The sequence below is a fragment of the Amphiprion ocellaris genome, chromosome 21, assembly GCF_022539595.1.
Source record: "Amphiprion ocellaris isolate individual 3 ecotype Okinawa chromosome 21, ASM2253959v1, whole genome shotgun sequence".
NCBI classification, from domain to species: domain Eukaryota; kingdom Metazoa; phylum Chordata; class Actinopteri; family Pomacentridae; genus Amphiprion; species Amphiprion ocellaris.
In genome coordinates, this window is record NC_072786.1 from 2,232,522 (window position 1) to 2,255,893 (window position 23,372).

General features: G+C 38.7%; 1 protein-coding gene across 8 annotated transcripts in view; it reads left to right on the forward strand.

Moving 5' to 3' along the window:
* The first annotated feature begins 1,810 nt into the window (after positions 1 to 1,810).
* grip1 (glutamate receptor interacting protein 1) overlaps positions 1,811 to 23,372 on the forward strand; it is a 74,564-nt gene continuing 53,002 nt past the window's right edge. For 2 of the 8 annotated variants that reach the window (XM_035949512.2, XM_035949511.2), the window contains exon 1: positions 21,084 to 21,307. In XM_035949512.2, coding sequence (XP_035805405.1) covers positions 21,172 to 21,307 — 136 coding nt within the window. In that variant the 5' untranslated portion in view covers positions 21,084 to 21,171. Of the gene's footprint in view, positions 2,037 to 2,675; positions 2,709 to 21,082; positions 21,308 to 23,372 lie in introns of those variants that run through there. The other 6 variants (XM_035949507.2, XM_055006764.1, XM_055006766.1 and 3 more) reach the window with 5 other exon arrangements.

Genomic DNA, 23,372 nt, shown 5'->3' on the forward strand with positions numbered 1-23,372 from the left:
AGTGCGGGGTGGCCCTCCTGGAGTGTTGACATCTAAAGCTATCTATATCACTCACAAAAGCACAATCATCTGCTGTCTGCTCTCTCAGGATTCATACAATTTTGCATACTTTAAATTGTGTGACATGATTTGGAGACTTTTTCCACATTTCAGTACCAAGATTGACCAAAAAAAAAAAAAAAAACATCACAGAGAGCAAAAGACTAAACATTTTCTTCAAATATTTAAAGAAACAAGGTTAACCAACTTGTATGACTAAGGAAAGCATCAAATTCTAACATGTGAGAGGCTGAAACAAGGACATAGGTCATATTTTTGCTGAAGAAATGACACCATTATTCCATTTTTTTCATCTTATCTCTAGACTGATCAGTACAGCACTGTAGTAGAGAACTGACTCACCCTGGGGCTCTATTCCTTTAGTCAGTTACTGATTAGTCTAGTTGTCTAATTAAGCTAAAGGGCTAAACATTTGCCAATTCAAGCGACTCAAATGTGACAAAACGCTGCTTTGTTGTCTTCCGTTTCACTGTAAATTAAACATCTTTGGACTTAAACGATGTTGAATTTGGAAGTTTTGCTATTTCAGGGCTTTTTAAGACAAAATAACTGAACTATTTATTGAAACCAACAGGTAATGTTGAATTTACTAACATGTACGATGGAAGAATGCTGCAAATTCTCACATCTGAGAGGCTGAATTGAGGAAATAGTTTGTTTTTGCTGAACAAAATACACTATTAGATTTTTTTTGTCTTTTGACTAATCTTTTTATTAAGAATATGACATTAAAGACAAGCAAACCTTCATCTGAATATATCAGGTTCATATTTGAATTAAGTTCCTGCTCAGCTTTCTGTTAAAGTTGTGATGTCAATGCTACAAGGTCAGGCCAAGAAACATTTCACGTCCAACACGACACGAGTCTCAACTGTCACATTAATGGATAAAAATGCTCAAAAGACAGATTTTAAATTTTGTGAAGAGTTTTTCGGAAGACATTTTCCACCAATATTGGTCCAAAGACATCACAGAGACATCAAATTTTTGAAATCCCAAAAGTAATTTCATAAAAATCTGACTTCACTGTTATAAAGACAGAGTACATAACAGGTCATTTTTTATTACTGGCTCTTCTCCTTGGTATACACTTCAGTGACAACTGGGTCTCCTAGCACTTAAAAAAATCAGACCATTCTACACAGTGCTAGAGAATGGCTATGTAGGACTGATACAACTCTGACACGTTTTCATTGGCGCTCTTGCTTGACACGTTTTAGTGATAACTGCTTAAAAAAATAACAAGGTGCAATCAGACCATTCTACACACTATTCAAGACTAATAAAGAAGAGTCATGCTATTGGCCACTTTTAGATGTTGGCAGTTGTTTTGTGTGGTTGTCACTTTGTGTGGTTGGAACTGTTCTTCAACATGGGGCCCCTGGACCACTCAGGGGCCGCTGGGCATTAGCCTGCATCCATGACTGCCTTTGCAGGACTGAGCTGCGAAAGGCTGTCGAAGCAGAAACTGACAGATTATCGATCTCCCTCCATCTCTATCTCTGTCTCTGCTATGAATCAATGTATGAATGAATGAAGGAGGCGCGTGCTCGCCACTATCCTCATTGGAAAATGATCGATACATGTGATCGGCTCCGGTGACCCTCTTGTCATCACGTCACCCCGCCGGTCTCCGCCTGCCTCCCTCCTCCAGAGACCAGCGAGGCTCCGGGGTAGAGTTACCGAGGGGGGAGGGGGTCGAGAGACACCGGCGGAGAGCGGCGGAGGAGGAGAGAGAGGAGAGGGGAGAGAGAGGGGAGAGAGAGGTAGACGGTGGACGGGGAGGTGGATCCAGCGTAGCTCCGGCTAAAGCTAACTAGCCATGTTGCTGTCGCCGCCGCTGCTGCTGCTCCTCCCGCTGCTGGTGGTGTGTGTCTGCTAGCGGGCCGCCCTGGACTCCCTATCCGCCCTGAGGTGCATCATGCCCGGCTGGAAGAAAAACATCCCGGCCTGCCTCCAACCGGACCAGGAGGGAGGTAAGAGCGGAGCCGGACCGGTCCGTGCAGGATCGTACCGACCGGCGAGTGCGTCCCTCCGTGCGTGTGTGTGTGTATATGTGTGTGTGTTGTACATACCTGTGTGTGTGTGTGTGTGTGTGTGTGTGTGTGTGTGTGTGTGTGTGTGTGTGTGTGTGTGTGTGTGTGTGCGTGTGTGTGTGTGAGCGCGTGGACTAATTATCGCCGGTGCAATCTCTCTCTCTCGCGCGCAGCGTGCTTTGGCGCCGCCGGTAGAGCTCGCGCACACGGTGGCTGCCGTTAAATTAGTGAAAGTTGATACCGTGTGTGTGCGTGCGTGCGTGTGTGTATGTGTGTGTGTGTTAATCTGACGCAACGGCTGAGGTTACGGTGACGTTACGGTCGTGTGTTTATCGTTGTTATCACCGGTCACCGGTTACCGAGCGGCGCCGCGCAGCTAGCAGGGGGCTGCTAACAGGCTAACCAACGGTTAAATCGGGAGAGGAGGAACAACGGCTGGTCAACCGGGGGTCTGCCCTTGCGTGTGTGTGTGTGTGTGTGTGTGTGTGTGTGTGTGTGTGTGTGTGTGTGTAACGACCACCTTCACCGGACTGCGGCCGCTGTTTACCGGCGGTACCGTGAAATCCTCCGGTTTGGTGGGTGGACGTGAACGTCTTGACTGAATATTGACAGGTGAGGCATTAATGTGTCACCCGGTTTGCCGTTAAATCCGGTGCAGCCCGTCCGGTAACGGTGTAGTTCAGTTTAAAGGGATGTTTTTGTGTTTGTGTTTACATTTAACTCTCCAGTAAATTTACACCAAACTTTACTAATAGCAGGAAAAGATAAGATAAGATAAGATAAGATAAAGTTCTTTATTTCTCCCCACTCCAGGGGAAATTTACATTGTTACAGCAGCTTTATTTACAATATATACAAGGGTGGCAAAATTTTTTAACAGAAAAAATAAAAATAAAAATAAAGTTTAAAAGTGCAGAGATGTGCAGTGCAAGAATGTCAGTGCAAGGTTCTCCTGTTTCCATTAACTGTTTTGTAGTTACTGGTAATAAACTCTGTAATGTTGCCAGAAAGTGGCGCTGTAGCTGCACTAGATTGTATTATTATTATTATATTTTAGTGTTGACACCAATAGACACTGTTGCACTTTTCTGGTCCACTTGGAGCGCCGTTCTGCACATGTGCAGTTGGTGATGTCTACGTATTCCATACATCTACACTGTTGTTCTCCTAGCGGAATTCTGAAATTTTGGGGCTACGTGCGGATTTCTGTTGGACTCTTACGGACTTAGAAAGACGATAAAATTTACTATTGCTAGTGTAGCGTAAGTCGCCGTATAGACTTTCGCTTACTTCATCACATGGACCCTCATGGACACGAAAAGGAAAAGACTTTGGTTGAGTTTTATTAGACTCCAGCATCCTGTAATGTGTAGTTGTCACTATTATGCTGTTCGGAGAACTTTGTCTACATGCTCAGTGGTTGAATGCTATTGTTCTTGCAGTTTTTCCAATTTGGGCTGCGTAAGGACACATGGTTATGGACTTATCAAGACGACAAAATTTACTCAGTCAAATGGACCCTCACGGCCATGAAAAGTATAACACGGCTCTTAAGTCTTGATTTTGCTTGGATGTGAAGTTGTTGCTGTAGTACCGCTTGGATGACTTCGTTCCATACATGGGAGTAGGTGGTTTCCACGTATACATACTCTACACCTGAGCATAACTCACTACCACTCGTGGCACAAATTGAGACACATAGTTGTTGCTTTTATAGTACTATTCTGGTCTGCAGGACTCTGTTCCATAATACATACATCCAGTAAATCCAAATACATTTCTGGAACTGTTTGTTACTCATATTCAGGAAACAGTTGTTTAAATTAGAAAACTTGGAATTTCTAGTGTTTGTAGCTTACGAGTTGCTAATAATTTTGAGACTTCAGTAGACGGTTTATAGACTGTAGTTTTGGTTATTGTGCAACTTGTTTAAGGTGTAAACAAACTAGGGATAAACAATATGCAATATTGCAATTATGTTTTATAGATATTGTGTTGTGATTTCAGTAGGAATGATAAAAAAACCCAAAAATCTAAGTGTAGTTGTATGATGTTTGCTGCAGTTTGTACCCAACAATCTCGATCCCTAACATCCGTGGAATCTGATTTATAGGTCGGGGTCATCTCAATAGCACCAAAAAGGAGTTTTATCCAAAAATGGCAGCCTCAAATTGCAACTACGATTAAATTTTGATTCATTTAGCCATAAAAAGCTCACTTTAGCACAGAGGGATTACCCAGTGTAGTGTTTTAGTGATGATGTTTTTGTTGTCATTTTGACATACCACACAGGTCTAAGGTCTTGTTCTTTGCTAATAATTTGCAAATTGGTATGTTCCTTCATGTTTAGGCCTCTTATGCATTATCTCAAGTCAGTATTTTTTCAAAACTCGAGTTCATTTGTGTCTGTATGGACATAAAACAAAGAGTTTGGGAAGCGATGATCTCAATTTGTGCATGCCAGTTGTTGCTTTATGTCTAAAACAACAAGAACAACAGATATTTTACTGGTTTCCTGATGTGTATGGCTTGCTGTGTCAAATATTACCCAATCCAGTGCATCTGCAGTTTAAAGTCCACAGAAATGTTAGAAAGACCCGTTATGAGAGTTTGTTTCAAAGCGAAAGGGGATCTATCAGTCTAGAAAAATGACGCATTAGAGTGAACAAGGTCGAAGTTAGTGGTGTTGAAATCTAGTGAATAAAGTATCTATCTATCTATCTATCTATCTATCTATCTATCTATCTATCTATCTATCTATCTATCTATCTATCTATCTATCTATCTATCTATCTATCTATCTATCTATCTATCTATCTATCTAAAAAATGAACTGTTGATGTACAAGTGATGATACTGGTTGAACAGATAAAACACACTGCCAACAATTGACCACTTTTCAGTAGATATTGCAATAATATCGTGAAGTGTTTTGACCAGGATACAGTGAATACCTGATACTAGTACATCCCCCATGTGAATACTACAATACCCATGAGAGCTGTTGCTATGCAGAAAAACAAATCCAACAAGGTTTTTTGGTGCAGTTGTTGGGAAAAAGTGGCGCCATCGCAGCTCAAGTCTATCAAAATAGTCATTTTTCTGACTTTTTGCTTGTAGTTGGCACCTCTAAGAATCTTGGGAGTCCCAGTTAAATACTTCTTTTTGATTTTTTAAAAATGTTTTCATCAAAGGCCCAGATTGACTCTACAGAGAAGCTCCACTGGACATTTTCTTTGGGGAATATAAATAATACTTTCACTTCTGGCTCCTCCTGCTCCCCAGCTCCATTGATTTATGGTAGTTTCACTATTTCTGGTCAGCGCCGACGAGCTAAAATGATTAATTGATTAACCAATTAGTTGCTGGACCCCCGACCAGCCACCGTTTGAATGTGAACTCTGATACCAGTTTCCCATTAAACCCAACCAGACCTCCTGCTGGCTGCTGGTGATCCAGCCTCAGTCGATGGAAAATTAATTGGCTTATTAGAAAACTGTGTTATGGAAGCCACATGCTACGCTAACCCAGACTGCAGCGAACACTGATGGGCATTTTTACCATTTTTTGGTGTTTTGTATAAGAAATAGTCAATTGGTTGTTAAAGAAAAATGCTTTTGGAACACATTAATAATGAAAATAATCTTCTGTTGCAGCATTTTAATACTGCATTAATGGAATAATACAACTTGGCACCAAATTTTCATTCATATAGTTGCTGAAAAAATAAATTAACTTGGTAAAACCCAACTTGAAAACAACTAAACATAATACAACAAACCATTTAGGTCTTAAAACTTGATTCCTTTCTTATTTGACAGAAATCTATGCATTTTTCTGTTATTTAGGAACATTTAATTACCAAACATGTCCATTATTTTTGACTAAATGAAACTCCAATTCACAAAACTGGTTAAATGTGGATGTATTTATACCTATTGAGGTGTCTAAAAATGTCTTTATGATGAAGAAATCCAACCAAATAGGTTTCTCATCTATAATATTTGAGTTCATATTTGATATGTTTGCGTTTTTAGTCCCATAACTAAGCAATTTTTTAACAAAATAAATGGAACTTATTAACCCCGGTAAGTTGTTTTGCAAGATTAGACCACTGTTTAGTCAATTATTCGACTCGTTGATCAACTAAAAATGACTTTGCAGCCGTTTCAGTTCATTGTTTTGGTCATTTTTCAATCAAAAAGGTCAAAACTCTGCCCTAAATTATCGTGCTAATTTCTGTTTTCTTAATCTTCTGTAACATTAAACTGAATATCTTTGGATTTTGAACTGTTAAACAAATGTATACGTTGAATTTCAGTAAACTGTGATTCATAATTTAACATTTTTTGGACATATTATTAACCAAATGACTGATAAATAGACATTACTGAGATCTGTGAGCATAAACATATCCAGTATTTATTAGAAATATCAATTAACTTTCTTTTTCTTGTACAAAAATTGAGAGTCTGCACAAAAACATCAAGTTTCAGATAAACAAACCAGATTTACGGGAGTGTTGATGGACTGCCGCGCTCAGTTAGACCAAAAACAAACTTGTCATCAGTCACTTAAACTGCCCTCTGTGAAGTTATTCTGCTTTAACTGGCGGTGTCGGATTCAGCACACCATTTTTAGCTCGCATTTAGAAGGTTTGAACTCTCCAAAGTGTTAAGGACTGCGACACTCTACTGTACAAACCGAGCTGGTTTGAATTTTACGCCATTTTACAAATATTGTTGACAAAGAAGAAGTTGTAAATGTAGCAACAGCCCACAATTTGGAGAGTTTCCAAGCTTAGAAATGCAAGAACTAAAAAAATAACATGAATATCAACATATATGTGTCAGTAGGTTTCCTTAAAAACCTTCAAATCAGTCTTCTAGACCAACAAATTCTTCAAAAGTTCCACCGTCAAAGATCTAAACATCAAGAATGTTTGGTTTTTATTGGAAAACCCAAATTCAGAGTTGGTGTCCAAAGATTAAATGGTCATAATTGATGAATAAATGTTCACAGAAATATTCCTACAAACAGCTGGAAGCAACAGACTTTTCTGTTTTTCAGAAATAAATGGTAAATGGTCTGTATTTTTTGTAGCCCTTTACTGTACCAGAAACGATACCCAAAGCGCTTTACATTACACATCACATTCACCCATTCACACACACATTCACACACTGATGGCGGAAGCTGCCATGCAAGGCGCTAACAACGACCCATCAGGAGCAGTTAGGGGTTCGGTGTCTTGCTCAGGGACACATTAACATGAGCTCTCCAGGCGAGGATCGAACCGGCAACCCTCCAGTTACAAGACAGCCACTCTACCCACTGAGCCATGCTGCCCCTTTTTTGTCAAGTTGAAGCTTCAACGTTCTATTTTGTCTGATCCGAAGTCCAAATATATTTGATTTACAGTGATTTAAAACAGGAGAAAGCATTAATTTCTCATATTTGAGTGGCTGGAATCAGCAAATGTTTCGCATTTTAGCTTATTGATCAGTTCATAGACATAAACTATAGAAGTGTCATGTCATTTTTAAGCAAAAATAACAAATATTTACTAATTTCAGCACGTCAGATAGGATAACTTGCTGCTAATCTTTTGTCAGTCATGTTAGTAAACTCAGTATCTTTGGATTTGGTTGTTATTTGTATCAAAAAAATGCAATTTTTAGACAATTTGAACAGTTTTCTGACATTTTACAGACAATAAAATAATTGTCATTTTTTAAGAGAAAAATATCAACTATCTACTTGTTTCAGCCTCTAAAATGTCAGAATTGGCTTCTTTTCATTGTCAAACATGCAGTAAGCTAAGTATTTTTTATTATTTGGAGATTTTTCACAATTTTATTACATTCTATAGACAAACAGTTAAATAGTTGTCATTTCTTCAGTCACATATTTCAATTATTTCCTTGTTTCTGCCTCTAAAATGTGAGAATTTGCTGCTTTTCTTTGTCATTAATGTCAGCAAACTGTTTTTTTTTTTTTTTTTTTACAATTTGAGGAGATTTTTCACAATTTTCTTAAATTTTTATGGACAAACAATATGATAATAGTCATTTCTTGAGTGAAAAATGCCAACTGTTTCCTTGTTTTTGCATCTAAAATGTGAGAATTTGCTGCTTTTCTTTGTCATTAATGTCAGGAAACTCAGCATTTTATGTCATTTGAAGAGATTTTTCTTCCGTTTATAGACAAAACAGTCCATAAAACATAATCCACAAATGAATTGACGATGAAAACAGTGATTAGCGGCAGCCTCGGTCAGCCTAAGCGAGTATTAAACGGCATCTAATCTAAGCGGCTGCAGCTGCAGAGGCTTCGGTGGAATATATTAGCGCTGATTTAGTGCTGCGCTGTAAAACTGTCTGTGCAGCTCATGGACAGATAATAATATAATCTTTTAGTGTGCAGCTTCCAGCTTCAACTGCTCACAGTCCTGACCTGCAAGAAAAACAACAAATACTCCAAAACGCTAAATACTAAGAACAGTAAAACAAAAAAAAAAGCATCACACAGCCGACGGCAGCAGAGTAAAAATAGACAACAGGTAAATAATAGATAGACTAACCATGAGAGACACAGTGAACGACTGTTGATACACTCAGTTTATTTGTTTGGTGTGATCTGAATCCTCGTCTCGGTGGGATTTACAGCAAAAATGTCATTAACTCTGAATTAAAATAACAAGAAGGAGCCTCAGGAGATAAAATGAAAGCAAATAGAAATGGAGATATGGAGGATAAGAATAAAATAAAAATAAAGAGAAAATTAAACAAGAAATGGCAAGTATTCATATATTTTCATGGTACTCGGGCTGAGATTTAATGTTAATGATGGAAATTAAATTTAAATGTTCCAATTAAAAGTTCAGTTAAAATGAAATGTACTAACTTGTTCTGTTTTTACCATTGTAATAAAATACAATAATTAACTTTTTTTAAAATTTGAATTCTAGCTCATTTCACTTCGTTGCCTGGTATTAATTTGGAAAATCACACAATGACGATGAACACACCATCGTTTTTTATCATATTTTTTGATATAATATGATGATAATTTCAGTATTTTTGCTCAAACAACTTTTCAAATCCCAATCAGTGTTGGAGGAAGCATTTAGATCCTTGATAAACTGTTAAAATAGTTCTAACTGCTGTAGTTCTACTTAGATACAGGGGGTCTTTAACTTACGTCGGAGTTCCGTTTCTACGACCGAACGTAGGTCGATTTCGCCTCAAATTTACCCTAATGTACAGTACTTGAGTAGAACTACTCTTTTACATTCAACCGCTGTCCACAATTAATTAGCAAAACTGCTGCAAGTTATTTTCTCGTAATTTCAAGCACTTTGCTCATTTTAGCTCCATTACATTCAAAATTAGCTAAACTGGTGCCGTTAGCCTTTAGCCGATATAGCTGTTAGCACTTTCTGTTTGCAATGAACACAAGTATGTTAAGATACTACGGCCAAATTACTGCAAGATGACACAAAAATGTGCTATTTTAGTTCCATTACGTTCAAATTTTGTGAAATTGGCGCCATTAGCCTTTAGCGGAAGTAGCTGTTAAAGCTTCATATTTGCAATGAACACAAGTATGTATACTATCGCCAAATTACTAAAAGATGATTTAAAAATGTGCTAATTCTTAAAAATCTTAACTGTCTTTGTGATTTCTAAGTAGATTTAGTTATTTGTATTTTTCCAGTTGGGTTTTCATGCTTGATACAGACCAGATTTTTCTTTTTTGCAAGTTTTAGATGCTTATTGGGAACCACAGGGAAGATTTATCTACATTTTATCAAACTGGCGCCATTAGCCAGTAGCTGAATTAGCTGTTTGCAATGAACACAAGTATGTAAAGATAATGTTGCCAAATTACTGTAAGATGACTTAAAAATGTGCTAATTCTAAAGCAAGTTCTTAACTCTGTGATTTCTAAGTGGATTTAGTTTTTTATTTGTTTGTCTGGTTTGGTTTTCATGCTTGATAACAGATCAGATTTTTCTTTTTTGCAAAGTTTAGATGCTTATGGGGAACCACAGGGAATATTAATCTACATTATGTCAAATTGCCGCCATTAGCCAGGAGCCGAATTAGCTGTTGGCATGTCCTGTTTGAAGTGAACCAACATATATACAAAGAACAGCCACTGTATTACTGTGATACCAAAGAAAACTCAGAAATATGATCATTCTGAAGCATGTTCTTAACTGTCTTTGTGATTTTTAAGTAGACTTAGTTGTTTATGTGTGTTTGTCTGGTTGGGTTTTCATGGTTGATACAGCTAATTTGCTCATTTTAAATGCCTACCAGGAACCACAGGACTTTTCTTTGTCACATTGGTGCCATTAAAAGTAGCCGAATTAGCCGTTAGCATATCTTTGTTCCAATGAACCCAAGTTTGAACAAGTAACTGAATTACTGCGATACCAAGGAAAACTTCAAAACGTGCTAATACTGAAGCAGCTTCTGAACTGTCTTTGTCTGTGATTTCTAAGCAGATTTAGTTGTTTATTTGTGTTCGTCTTTGTTACACAGCAGATCCTGTAAAAGTTTAAATCCCTCCCAGAGAAAAGATTTAACCCCAACCTCCCTCCGTAATGTTAATCTCATCCAAACGTTGCTTTATTTTGCAGGATAAACATCACTCTGACCATCTTTTCACCTCATTCCTCGGTTGCGTTGGTGAATCTGATCTCAAACGAACCCTTTATTGGTTGTCGATACGTAGACTCGTGACGAATGTTAGTTCTCTGAGTTAACCACCTTTAAACTGGTCTTTTCTGGCTGCACAAGCTGAACCTGTGGAGGAAACCTGGACGCTGCAGGCAACTCTTTACATCATGCCGACAAGTTCATGACCTCGATTTCCTACCTGGCAAGTCCAGAAGGAAGCAACACCTGTGAGGCTGCAGGTGTCATGGAAGTCAGAACGGAGTCCAGATCTCTGACAGGTTCTGATGGTTCTTTGGGGCACCTTTAGTAGTTCTTTCACAAACAGCTTGATGAAGTGGTTCCTGAAGAACCTAGTTTTCTACAGTTCTTTGGAGTGCCATTTATGGTGCCTAAAGGAACCATTTTTTCGCGGTTCTTTACGGCATCTTTTGGGGTTCTTTAAAGAACCTCTTACTATAAGGGAGCTCGGTGTTGGTTGCAGTGATGCCTCAGAGGAGCATTTTTCTGTAGTGATTCTGTGACAAACCAGCTGGTTCCAGTTAGAACTTTCATGTCTCTGAAGACCAGGAGGTTCTACTGAGAGCTCAGGAACAGACGGAGGCCGGTTCTCTACGACAGCTTTAGACGGTTTTAGAGTCACTGAGGAACGTCACGGAGGGAGTTAGAGTGTGTTTTATAATGAGTGTGTGTGACAGTGTGTGTGTTTTATAATGAGTGTGTGTGACAGTGTGTGTGTTTTATAATGAGTGTGTGTGTCACTGCATGACATCATCCCACCGTTTTAAGCTTTTTGACTAAGAAGCAGAGAAAATGGCTTTAACGCAAACACACACACTAAACCGTTTTCTCTACACACAAACACACACACCGTAACACACTCACTAAGACACACACACACACACACACACACACACACACACACACACACACACACACACACACACACACACACACACACAGAGTCAGGTCTGCTTCAGTAATCCTGAGGACAAAGATGAGCAGAATTCTGACATCAGCACCTCTTAAAGGACACTGTGTGTGTGTGTGTTAGTGTGTGTGTGTGTGTGTGTGTGTGTGTGTGTGTGTGTGTGTGTGTGTGTGTGTGTGTGTGTGTGTTTACATCCATTTTCCTCAGCTTAATGTATTATCCCTATCGTCTCTGACACATTTCACCAAGACTCTCTCTCTCTCTCTCTCTCTCTCTCTCTCTCTCTCTCTCCAGTGTTTCTGAATGTCGCTCGCCCGCCGTGACTCTCAGGAACAAACTGCTGACAGAGTGTGTGTTTGTCACTCTGACTTTATCCATTTAAACACACCTGTTTTAAGCGTGTGCGCGAATATCGGCTCACGAGCTCATGCGGCAGAAAGTATGCGGACACCTGAACGTTAGACGATCACGTGGCGGCTAAAAAAAGGTCGACGTTCATGATGTCATCAGACTAAAACGTCTTATTTTTAATCATGAAAAGGCTTAAATTCACACCGTTTAACGTTACCCACCTAAATATGAGGTCATAGTCTTCAGTATGTCTCTTTCTAACTGGAATATGAACCAGTTTATGTGTGATTTTGTGCATTTACAGGCATGGCAATTTTCCGCCGTTCCGCGGAAATCCGCCGTTTTAATTTTCAAATTGATCATTTCTGTGAATCGTCCAAATCCGTTGAGAAATTTTTAGGGGGGGGTGAGGTATGTTTTTGTTACTCTTGCTCCCGGTTTTTGAGAAGCGCTCGGCGTTTCTCCCGCAGCGTAACAAAGAGAACCAGTCTAGCTCCTGCTGCATTGTAAAAGGCCTTACGATTGGTCGAAATTGGTTAGCTGCCAACGATTGGACCAATCAAATTGCTCGATGCATTCTTTTGTTACAATTCATGGCGGCATGTTCGTGTTGGAATTTTGAGCTATTGGGATCGTTTTCGGTGGAATCATGAGGTTTTTATCGAAAGATCAAGAGTCATCGGTGCTAAAAATAGATAAAAGTGTCAAAAACAAGTTCCGATGGAATTGGCTTGAGAGAAAAGTGACGGTAAAGGTGAAAAATGGTTCAAAGTATGACGAGAGGAAACTGTGACATTAGAAGTGACTTTGTGACCAGTGTAGAACTCCAGTGTAAATAGTGTTAAAAGACCTATAGAACTGTAAAAATTGTAGGACTAAATGCAGTGAGACAACATTGAAGAAAAAGTAAGTTAACTTTTCATTAAATTAACTTATTCATTACAATCTAGTCTTCTGTAATTCTATGCATGTTTTTCATTCTAAATCACCTCTATTTTACTGAAAACCTCTCGGCCCTCCTGAAGATTGTATACCGAACATTTTTAGCTGAAATCAAAATTTGCTGTTGCCATGCCTGCATTTAAAGTCCTGCAGCTCGATGGAAACAGAACGTAAAGGAGACAGAATAAGAAATGTCTTTGGTATGACACAGTCAGAATGATGGGAATCATAAAAAATTAAAAAGCAAAAGTTGACTAAACCTGAACTTAATGTGTCCATCATCATGAGGCCAATCACGTATCATTTAAAAACAGTTGAAAATAAGTCAAAATTTGTCCATAACATGTCGACTTTCTACCAAAATAATCATAATCATCATAATCAGTCATATTTTGTCTGAGATTAGTCAGTTTGTCCAGAATTTGTCAGAAGCAAGTCATAATTTGTCAAATATGTGCCAAAATTTGTCTGAAATAAGTTGTAATTTCTCCAAAATTAATCCATATTTGTCCAAAACAAGTCAAAAATTGTCTGAAATTAGTCAAAATTTGTCAAAACAAGTTGGAATTTCTCAGAAGTAAGTTCAAATTTGTCCAAAATAAATTGTAATTTGTCTAAAATTAGTCAAAATTTGGCCAAAAATTACTCCAAATTTGTCCAAAATAAGTAAAAAAATGTCTGAAATAAGTCAAAATGTGACTAAAATAAGTCAATATTTGTCAAATTTATGTTGTAATTTGTCCAAAATAAGTTAAAATTTGTCTGAAGTAAGTCAAAATTTAACCACTTGTGTTGTAATTTGTCCACAATAAAGTCTTGCGTTGACGGGTTGTACAATGGTCAGAAATAATGAACAGTTTTCGGCTCAGAAATGCGACTAAATGACATCTGACAGTAAATGTGAGCTCCCTGATTAGTCGAATTCTTTTGTTGTTGCTTCAATCTGAACTGAAGCTGCTGACTGAAGCATTATTGTGTAAATAAAACAAAACGGTGTTAAAGTGTGTTTCCTCTGAATGGTGGAGACTAAAACAGACCCAGGATCAGCTCTCCCGTCCTTCATCTGTTCCCTGAATGCAGGTCTGGGCGACGTCCAGGTGGACCACAGGCTGCTGGCGTCTCTTCTCCTCTCATTTTCTACTTGGATAAACCCGGCAGGACACAAAGCACTTATTAAAACACAGAGAGTGAAACCTGCAGAGAGTCCAGCGCTCCTCTCATCGTTTTATCCTCCGTTGTGTGTTTGTGTTTGCTGGCTGCATTCGCCTGATAACTGTTGTTGTTCCTCCCTGTGAGGCTGAAACCCACCGTTAGCGTCCTCCGTCCACCTTACACCGGCCGGATTAGCCGCCATACGCCGGGTTTTAGTTTCAGAAGCTTTCTGGTTCTGCTGCCGGCTGCATTTCTGCTCATCAAGTTCAGACCTGAAGCTCCAAACAGCTCCGTAGTCGTTTAGTCTCGCTTAGTTACCGTCGTTTTCTGCCTCGGTGGAGCTGCAAGAAACCAAAAGACTGAAAACCTTTTCTTCAACCGGTCGGTCTGCAGGTGATTGTATGCTAGCTTTGTTAGCTTAAATTAATCATAAATCAACATAAAAAGCTTGTTTCAGGGCGTTCCTGCACCTCTATGAGAACATAAACAGGAACCATGAAATCCATCGAAACTTTCCAAAATAAGTCGAAATTTGTCCAAAATTTCTCCTAAATTTTTTGTAATTTGTCCAGAAAAGTCTGAATTTGTCCAGAATAATTCACAATTGTCTTAAAAATCAACCAAACCTGTCGCGAATGACAAAAAAAATTGCCTTGCATGAAAAAAATTCAAAATAAGTTGTAATTTGTCCAAAATTTGTCCAGAAGTCAATTTGTTCAAGATTAGCCAAAAATGTGTTCATATTATGTCATTTGTCCACTATTTGTCAAAATCTGTCCAAAATAAGTCGTAAATTGTCCAAAATTTGTCTAAAATAAGTCAGTTTGTCCAAGATTAGTAAAATTTGTCCATATAAAGTCGCAATTTGTCCAAAATTAGTTGTAATTTGTCCAAAATATGTCCAAAATAAGTCAAAATTGTCTTAGAGTAGACCTACCGACAACTGTCCAGTTGTCGGTAGGTCTACTCTAGAATTTTCTACAGTTGGACGTTCTCCTCTATGGACTTCAAGGACCTGGAACTCTGGAAATATTCACAGTACGAAGGTAGAACTCTGATCATTAATAAAATGACAGGAGATGAAGAACCAGATGGTCTTGAGGAGGTTTGGGGGTGAATTTTTATTCAGATTTTGTTGATTTTATGGGAATAAACTTTAGATCTCTATATTGGAAAACACTTTGTGATTGATTATTGGTCTTGTTGCTTCATTTGAGACGATGTGCGCCCTCCGGTGTGTCGTGCAGATGTTTGCGTGGTCCAGATGTTTGAGTCTCTAGGTTCAGGTCGGGTCGAGCCTCGGGGGGATGAACGGAGGTCGATGCTGTTTGAGAGTCCATTAGGAAGCAGGTCAGTCACTCAGCGTCCATTAAGACTCCCTTTTGTCCGGCTGCTTTCTGGGTCTCTCCGTTTGTCCTCGGGCTTCATCAATCACTGACCCTGCCCCGGTGCATCGTGGGTAGTCGTAGACGCTTCAGTTAATTCCTCCTATAAGAGATCTGGATGTTCTTGATGCAGCTGTAGTTCCTCAGAGCGGCCAGCAGGGGGAGGTAGAGGATAAACTGTGTGTGTGTGTGTGTGTGTGTGTGTGTGTGTGTGTGTGTGTGTGTGTGTGTGTGTGTGTGTGTGTGTGTGTGTGTGTGTGTGTGTGTCGGCGTGCAGCGTGGAGAACCGGATTACGCACACGCCCCGCCGAGCCGTCCAATGGCGTGTCAGAGCGGCAGAGGCCTGAGAGCGATATGCAAATGAGTCCTCGCTAGTCATTTTTAGCTCTCTCTCTCTCCTCTCCACACTGTGTCGGTGGATGTAGCTCGCCCATCTGTCACCACGGAGATGCATGGAGGCCCTCAGGTGTGTCTGAGAGGTGAAGGGGGCGTCATAGCAACCGGTCAGGAGCTAACGCTAAAGCTAATGCCGCTTTAACACACAAACAAATCAGCTGCAACAAGCAAAACTGTCATTAAAATCAGTTTTAATCACAAAATCAGGACATTAAAACACAAATAAAGATCAAATCATCTCCTAAAATCACGGTAAAATAATGTTATGACACTGACAGAGCTACTTTCTCATGATTAATGTGTAATTAAATTATCAGAAAATGGTTAAAATGAGTCCAACCAACATCCAAAAGAAATTAAATCTTTATTTCAACGTAAGAACAAGAAAAAGCAGCAAAATGTTTTGCATTTTATCTTGAAAATTAATATTTAGTCAGATGTGTTTGAACCTTCGTAAAGAATCACAACAAACTAATAAAACAACTCTTGTTTTACTAACAATTTAATGCAGTTTATTCATTAATTTTTGTTTGATTTTTATTCAATCATTTATTTGTTTGTTTTTTAACATCTGATTCTTTATTTCTTCATTTATTTTATTTAGTTTTGTATTTTTTCTTTTTGTTTTTTAAATTTTATTCTTTGTTATAATTAATTTTTGGGGTAATTTATTCTTTATTTTTATCTAATTTTTTTTCCTAATTAGTTTATTTTATTACATCCTGTTTATCCAACATATTTTTTTTTCAGAGTTATTTTTATGGCCTTTTGTTGGCTTTATTTGATAGGTGTAGTGAGAGACCGACAGGAAATGGGGAGAAGACATGCAGCAAAGGGCCACAAGTGGGAATCGAACCCGGGCCGCTGCATCAGGGCACAGCCCCTGTACATAAGTCACCCGCTTAACCTGTTGAGCTATACAGGCGCTCTAATTAACCTATTGTAACTGTTTTTATTATTTACTTTACTTCATTTTATTGAATAAATTTTTTATTACGTTAATCATTTTAAATAATTTTCTATTCTTTATTTTAAAAAATAGTTTTTTTAAATAATTTTTTTAAAAAATTATGCTTTGTAGTAATTTTTTAAAAATCTCTTTTTGTTAATTTATTGTTTATTTTATTTATCTTTTTTATATCTAATTCTTTATTTCTTCATTTGTTTATTTTATTTCATCCTAATTATCTAACATTTTTTAATCTATATAAAAAATTGTGCTTTTGTGCTTTATTTTATTGAATAAATCTTTTTTTTCCTCATTTTTATTAATTTTATCTCAAGTTAATTATTCATTATTGTTCAATAATTTTAATAAATTTTCTCCATTATTTCAATAAAGTTTTTTCTTTTTATTTTATTCTTTGTAATAATATTTTTAATCTCCTTTTTTGTGAATTTGTTCTTTATTTTTATGCGTTGCGTTTATTTCATTCTGTTGAAATTTTTTTCTCTTTTTAAAAATTGTTTCATTCCTAATGTTAGGTAATAAGTTGTTTCAGTTTCTCATTTTGTCTGTTTCAACAAAAAAATAATCCTTTTTCATTCATTAAAGCATTTTCTGATATAATAATATAGAATAAATAGTCTCTTTTTATTCTTTTAATTGTATTTATTCATCAATCTATTAATCTCCTTTATTACTAAAGTTTATTTTCTTTATTTTTTCTGATTTATTTGGTTCAACCAACATAAATAACCACAAAATATTAATTCACAACAATTTAAGACCAATAAAAGCAGCAAAATTTCACATTTCAGAGCCTCGAAGCAGCAAATGTTTGGATTTTATCTTGATTTATAACTTAAATAGTTGCATATATTTTGTTTTCTGGTTCACAAATTTGTGATTTCAGTGCAATAACTGATTATATAACCACAAAGAGACAAAAAAATGGTCTAAATTACTTAGAAAGAGACGCAAAAATGTCTCAAACAAGATGCAGAATGACTAAAGTTGAATAGAAATGACCAGAAAGGACAAAGAGACGCAGATAAGATGCAGAGTGGCAAAAATTAAATTCAAACGACCTAAAAAGACAAAAAAAATACCAAAATTAGTTCCAAAAGAACCACAAGAATCAAAACAACCAAAATGAAACACAGAATTTAGATTTACAGTGATTTTTTTGTATAATTGTATTGTACAGTTGTTTGTTGTTGGATCCAGAAAACTCTTCTCTCCATCGATGCAGTAATTTATAGATTTAAGTCGAGCGTTGGTTTGGTGTGCTCGCTGCCGTCTGTCAGTTTTCCGTCAGCAGTTTTTTGAGTCTCTGGGATACGAGATCCGTCGGGACGTGACGAGGTCGGAGGTCGAGCTGTGAATGTTCGCCCTGCAGACCAGCTGTCAGAGTCGCACTTTTACTGTTTGTGTTCACGCCGAGATGAAGAGCGTTGTTGTTAAAACTCGTCCAGTCGAACCAGGAAGTTCTGGAAAATCTGCCTAAAATGGTTCGAAGATTGTCCAAAATTATTTAAAAAATTTACACAATGACTCAAAACTGGTTCCAACTGACATAAAATATTCTAAATAACAGGAAAGTCAAAGCTACTGGATGAATAAATAAATGCAGCATGGCTCAGAAACAGTGAACAGAGCAGTAAGTTGTTGGAGATACATTCAGTATGGTGAAACATTTTTCCACTGATGGTGAGCAGAACTGGACTAAAACTAGTACAAAATGACTCCAATTGTTTGTAGAGACTCAAAAAATCTGATATTAATCAAAAATTTGAGACATTTTTAGCTTGTTTAAAGTCATTTTCGACATTTATTTGTTGCTTCAGACAGATTTTTAATGGATTTGGACAATTTTATACAACTTTGGACACATTTCAAGTTATTTTAGACAAATTTTGAGTTGTTCTGGACAAGTTTCAAATAATTTTGAACAATTTTAGAGGAAAATCAAAGCTACTGGATGAATAAATAAATGCAGCATGGTTCAGAAACAATGAACAGAGCAGTAAGTTGTTGGAGATACATTCAGCATGGCGAAACATCTTTGTAGAATTTTATAAACATAAAAAGAAAGTTATCTAGATTTGTGTTTTGGAGCTTTGGAGTGTCTGACTTTATTTAAAGCGGCTCTATGTGGAGCAGCTGCAGCAGTAAAACTGTGTTTATGGATCAGGATTAACCCTCTGGACCCCAAACAGATTCTTACATATTATTTCCTACTAAAGTCAAGCGGGTTCAGTTTAGTTTTGTTGTCTAATATTTCAATGCTAGACTTCATTTTATCTAAGCTTTACATACCAGTGCATGTTTTGTGTGATTTCCACTAGAGGGCGCTAGATCAGCACGTCACTTAGCTCTGTTAGCTTAGCTGTTAGCTTAGGGGCTCAGACTGTAGGAATTCCGTGGATGTTGGTTCCTTCAGATCCATGTTTTCTGTCTTTGAGACATTCACAGTTTAGTTTTGCAGGCTGCTTCCTTGTTTCCTTCCCTCTTCTTCGTCAGTTTCTCGTTATTTCCTCCTTTCCTTATTTCCTCCTTTCCTTTCTTTGTTTCCTTCCCACTTCCTCTTCTTGATTCTTTCCTCCTTTCGTTGTTTCATTTTCTCCTCTATCACTCCTTGCTTTCTATCCTTGTTTCATTTTTTGTTTCCTCCTTTCTTCCTCACTTCCTTCTCTTCTTATTTCCTCCTTTCCTTGTTTCCTTTTGTCCGTCCCTCTTCCTCCTTTTCTCCTTGCTTCCTTTCCTTGTTTCCTTCTTTTTTTTACTCCTCTTCTTATTTCCTCCTTTCCTTGTTTCCTTTTCACCTTATTTCCTTCCTTCTTCCTTTTCTACACCTTGTTCCCTCCTTTCCTTCTTTCCTTTTGTCCTTCCCTCTTCCTCCTTTTCTCCTTGCTTCCTTTCCTTGTTTCCTTCTTTTTTGTTTACTCCTTTCCTCACATCATTTCCATTTGTCCTCCTCTTCCTTCTTCCTCCTTTACTCCTTCTTTCCTTCTTTTTTGTTTCCTTATTTTCTCATTTCCTTCTCTTTGTTTCCTTTACGTCTTGTGTCTTCATCTGTTCTTTGTTTCCTTCTATCCATGTCTCCTTATTTCCTTCTCTTTGTTCCCTCCTTGACTCCTTGTTCCCTCCTTTCCTTCTTTCCTCTATCACTCCTTGCTTCCTCTCCTCGTTTCCTTCTTTTTTGTTTCCTTCTCTCCTGATTTCCTCCTTTCCTTATTTCCTTCTCTTGTTTACTCCCCTCTTCCCCTTATCCCCTTTTTCCTCTTATTTACTCCTATCCTTGTTTCCTTCCCTCTTTCTCTTCTTCCTTTCCTTCTTGCCTTGTTTCCTCTTCTTGTTTTCTTTCTCTCGTTTCCTTCTTTTTGTTTCCTTCTATCCTTGTCTCCTTTCCTCTCTTCCTTTCTGCTCTTTATTTCCACCTTCCCCTGTTTCCTTTTCACCTTATCTCCTTCCCTCTTCCTCCTTTACTCCTTGTCTCCTCCTTTCCTTTCCTTGTTTCCTCTATCACTCATTGTTTCCTTGTCTCCTTTCTTCCTATCCTTGTTTCCTTCTTTTTTGTTTCCTCCTTTCATCCTTCCCTCTCTCCTTGTTTTCTCCTCCTTCTTCCTTCTTTCCTTGTTTCCTTTTCACCTTCTCTCCTTCCTCTTCCTCCTTTACTCCTTGTTCCCTCCTTTCCTTTGCTTCCTTCCTCTATCACTCCTTGTTTTCTATCCTTGTTTCCTCCTTATTTCCTCATTTCCTTCTTTCCTCACATCATTTCCTTTTGTCCTTATCCCCTTCCTTCTTCCTCCTGTACTCCTTGCTTCCTTCTTTCCTTTCCTTGTTTCCTTCTGTCCTTGTTTCCTCCTCCTCTTCCTCTCAGTGTTCAGTCAGTTGCCCCCCCCCCCCAGTGTGATGAACTAAATGAGGAAGATGACGAGGAGGTGAGGAAGAGGAGAACGAGAACCGAGAGCAGAGATGAAGGAAAGGAGGCGATGAAGGGAAGGAGAGGCGACGAAGGAGTGGAGTGTGTGTGTGTCAGAGCGCTGGAGTGTGTGTGTCGGAGCGGTGGAGTGTGTGTGCTGCGAGCTCTCTGATTGGCCGATGGGGGTTAGATGCACCAGCAGAGGAGGAGGCTGCAGAGAGAAGCTACAAAGAGCGAGAGGATCCAGAGGTGTAGCAGCAGCAGGAGGAGGAGGAGGAGGAGGAGGAGGAGGAAACCCGATCTGCCTCTCTGTGTGGAATTAGCCTCGCAGCTAGCTTAGCTCAGCCCGGTTCGGCGACAGGGATGGAGCGGTTCCTGGCCCTGCTGCGACTGCTGAGCAGGAGGAGGCGAGGGAGGAGGTACCGGGCGGACGACGACTACCAGGAAGGATACGAAGACGTGTACTACTACACCAGCAAGTACAACACACACCTACTGAGTGAGTCCCAGGGAGGGAGGAGAAGCTTTGTCTGGTTGTCCTGCATCATGCGGAGGGCGAGCGAGGAGCTTATCAACAGATTAGGACACTTCAAGCAGCCCAGAGGGTGTGTGGGTTTACCCACCGTGTGGGACAAGCATGTCCAGGGGGACTTCATTGTTTTATGGGGACAAACAGCCGGTCCCGGTTAGAGGGAGTCCTCACAAGTGATGACATGCAGCCGTGTGTGTGTGTGTGTGTGTGTGTGTGTGTGTGTGTGAGAGAGAGAGAGAGAGAGAGAGAGAGAGTGTTTGTGTGGTTTAGCACATGTTGTGAGGACGTTCATGTGAGGAAGGACGGTTTAGTTTCGGTGTCAGAATGTTTACACTTTAATATTAGTGACCTGACTTTACCTGAAGTCCTCATAAGACCAAGAATTGTTAGAGAGTCCTCTAAAGTGATAATATGCAGCATTGTGCGTATATAATATATCTATATGTACGTGTGTGTGTGTGTGTGTGTGTGTGTGTGTATGTTTTTGTGTACATGTGTATTTGTGTCGGTTTGCTAATGTTGTGGGGACAAAGTAGTTTACACAATCATATTATGGGAACTTGACTTTCCCTGAAGTCCTCATAAGGCTGAGAATTGTTAGAGTCCTTTAAAGTGATGATATACAGCAATGTACGTATATAATATATGTGTGTGTGGGTTTGCTAATGTTGTGGGCACATAAATGAGTTTACACTGTCATATTATAGGCACTTGACTTTCCCTGAAGTCCTCATGAGGCTAAGAAGTGGTTAGAGAGAATCCTCTAAAGTGATAATATGCAGTAAAATGTGTGTGTATACATAAACATATATACATACATGTATGTATATATGTATGTTTTTTCTGTGTTTTTCCCCTTTCTGTGGAGAAATACATGAGCTTGCAGTCATATTTTGAGGACTTGACGTCCCCCTGAGGTCCTCATGAGGCTAAGAATTGATTAGAGTGAGTTGTGTGAAGTTAATATTATACAACAATGTATGTGTGTGGTTTTGATCATGTTGTGGGGACATTCATGTGAGGCAGAAGGGTTTAGTTTCGGTGGCAGAATGTTTATACCGTCATATTATAATGACCTGACTTTCCATGAAGTCCTCATAAGACCAAGAATTGTTGGAGAGAGTCCTCTAAAGTGGTAATATACAGCAATGTGCATATATAATATATGTTTTGTGTGTGTGTGTGGTTTGGTAATGTTGTGGGGACATAAATGTGTTTGCACAGTCGCATTATTAGGACTTGACAATGTCTGTGTATATATTATATATACACACACATATATACATACAGGGGTCCTCGACTTACGTCAGAGTTCCATTCCTACGGTGTGACGTAAGTTGATCTTTGCCGTAAGTCAGAGCTCCAGCGAAAATGTAAACAATGCCGTTACGTGCATCACAATATCAATCAGTTTACATATTTGTATTATACAGCTGTCATCAGAAGAGTGTGACTTATACTTGGGGGAATGTAGCACAATCCAAGGTGGTGTACAACCAGGAAATGTAAACAAAGCCGTCTTATAGCGCCGTGTGACGATGTATTCGTCCGCTCCGCTCTCCAACTTGTTCCACCTAACCAGTTCCAATGTAACGATGAAACGCTGTAAGTTGAGGACGTCATAAACCGAGGACCCTCTGTGCATATATGTGTGTGTGTGGGTGAATATTTTGTGTTTTTCCCTTTTTGTGGAAACAAATGTGTTTGCACAGTCATATTATTAAGACTTGACTTCTGCCTCCAGTCCTCATAGGGCCAACAGCTGATTAGAGTGAGTTGTGTGAAGTTAATATTACACAACAATGTGTGTGTATGTGTGTGTGTGTGGGGGGGTTTGGTCATGTTGTGAGAACATAAATGAGTTTCCACAGTCATTGTGTTGTGGAGGCTTGACCTCCCCCTAATGTTCCCATTAGACTAAGAACTGGTTAAAGTGAGTCCTCTAAAGTGATGATCGACAGCTATTTGTGTTCATTTTCCCCATATTGTGGGGACCGAGCTCATCTGTACATCTGTGTGTTGTTTTGTTCAT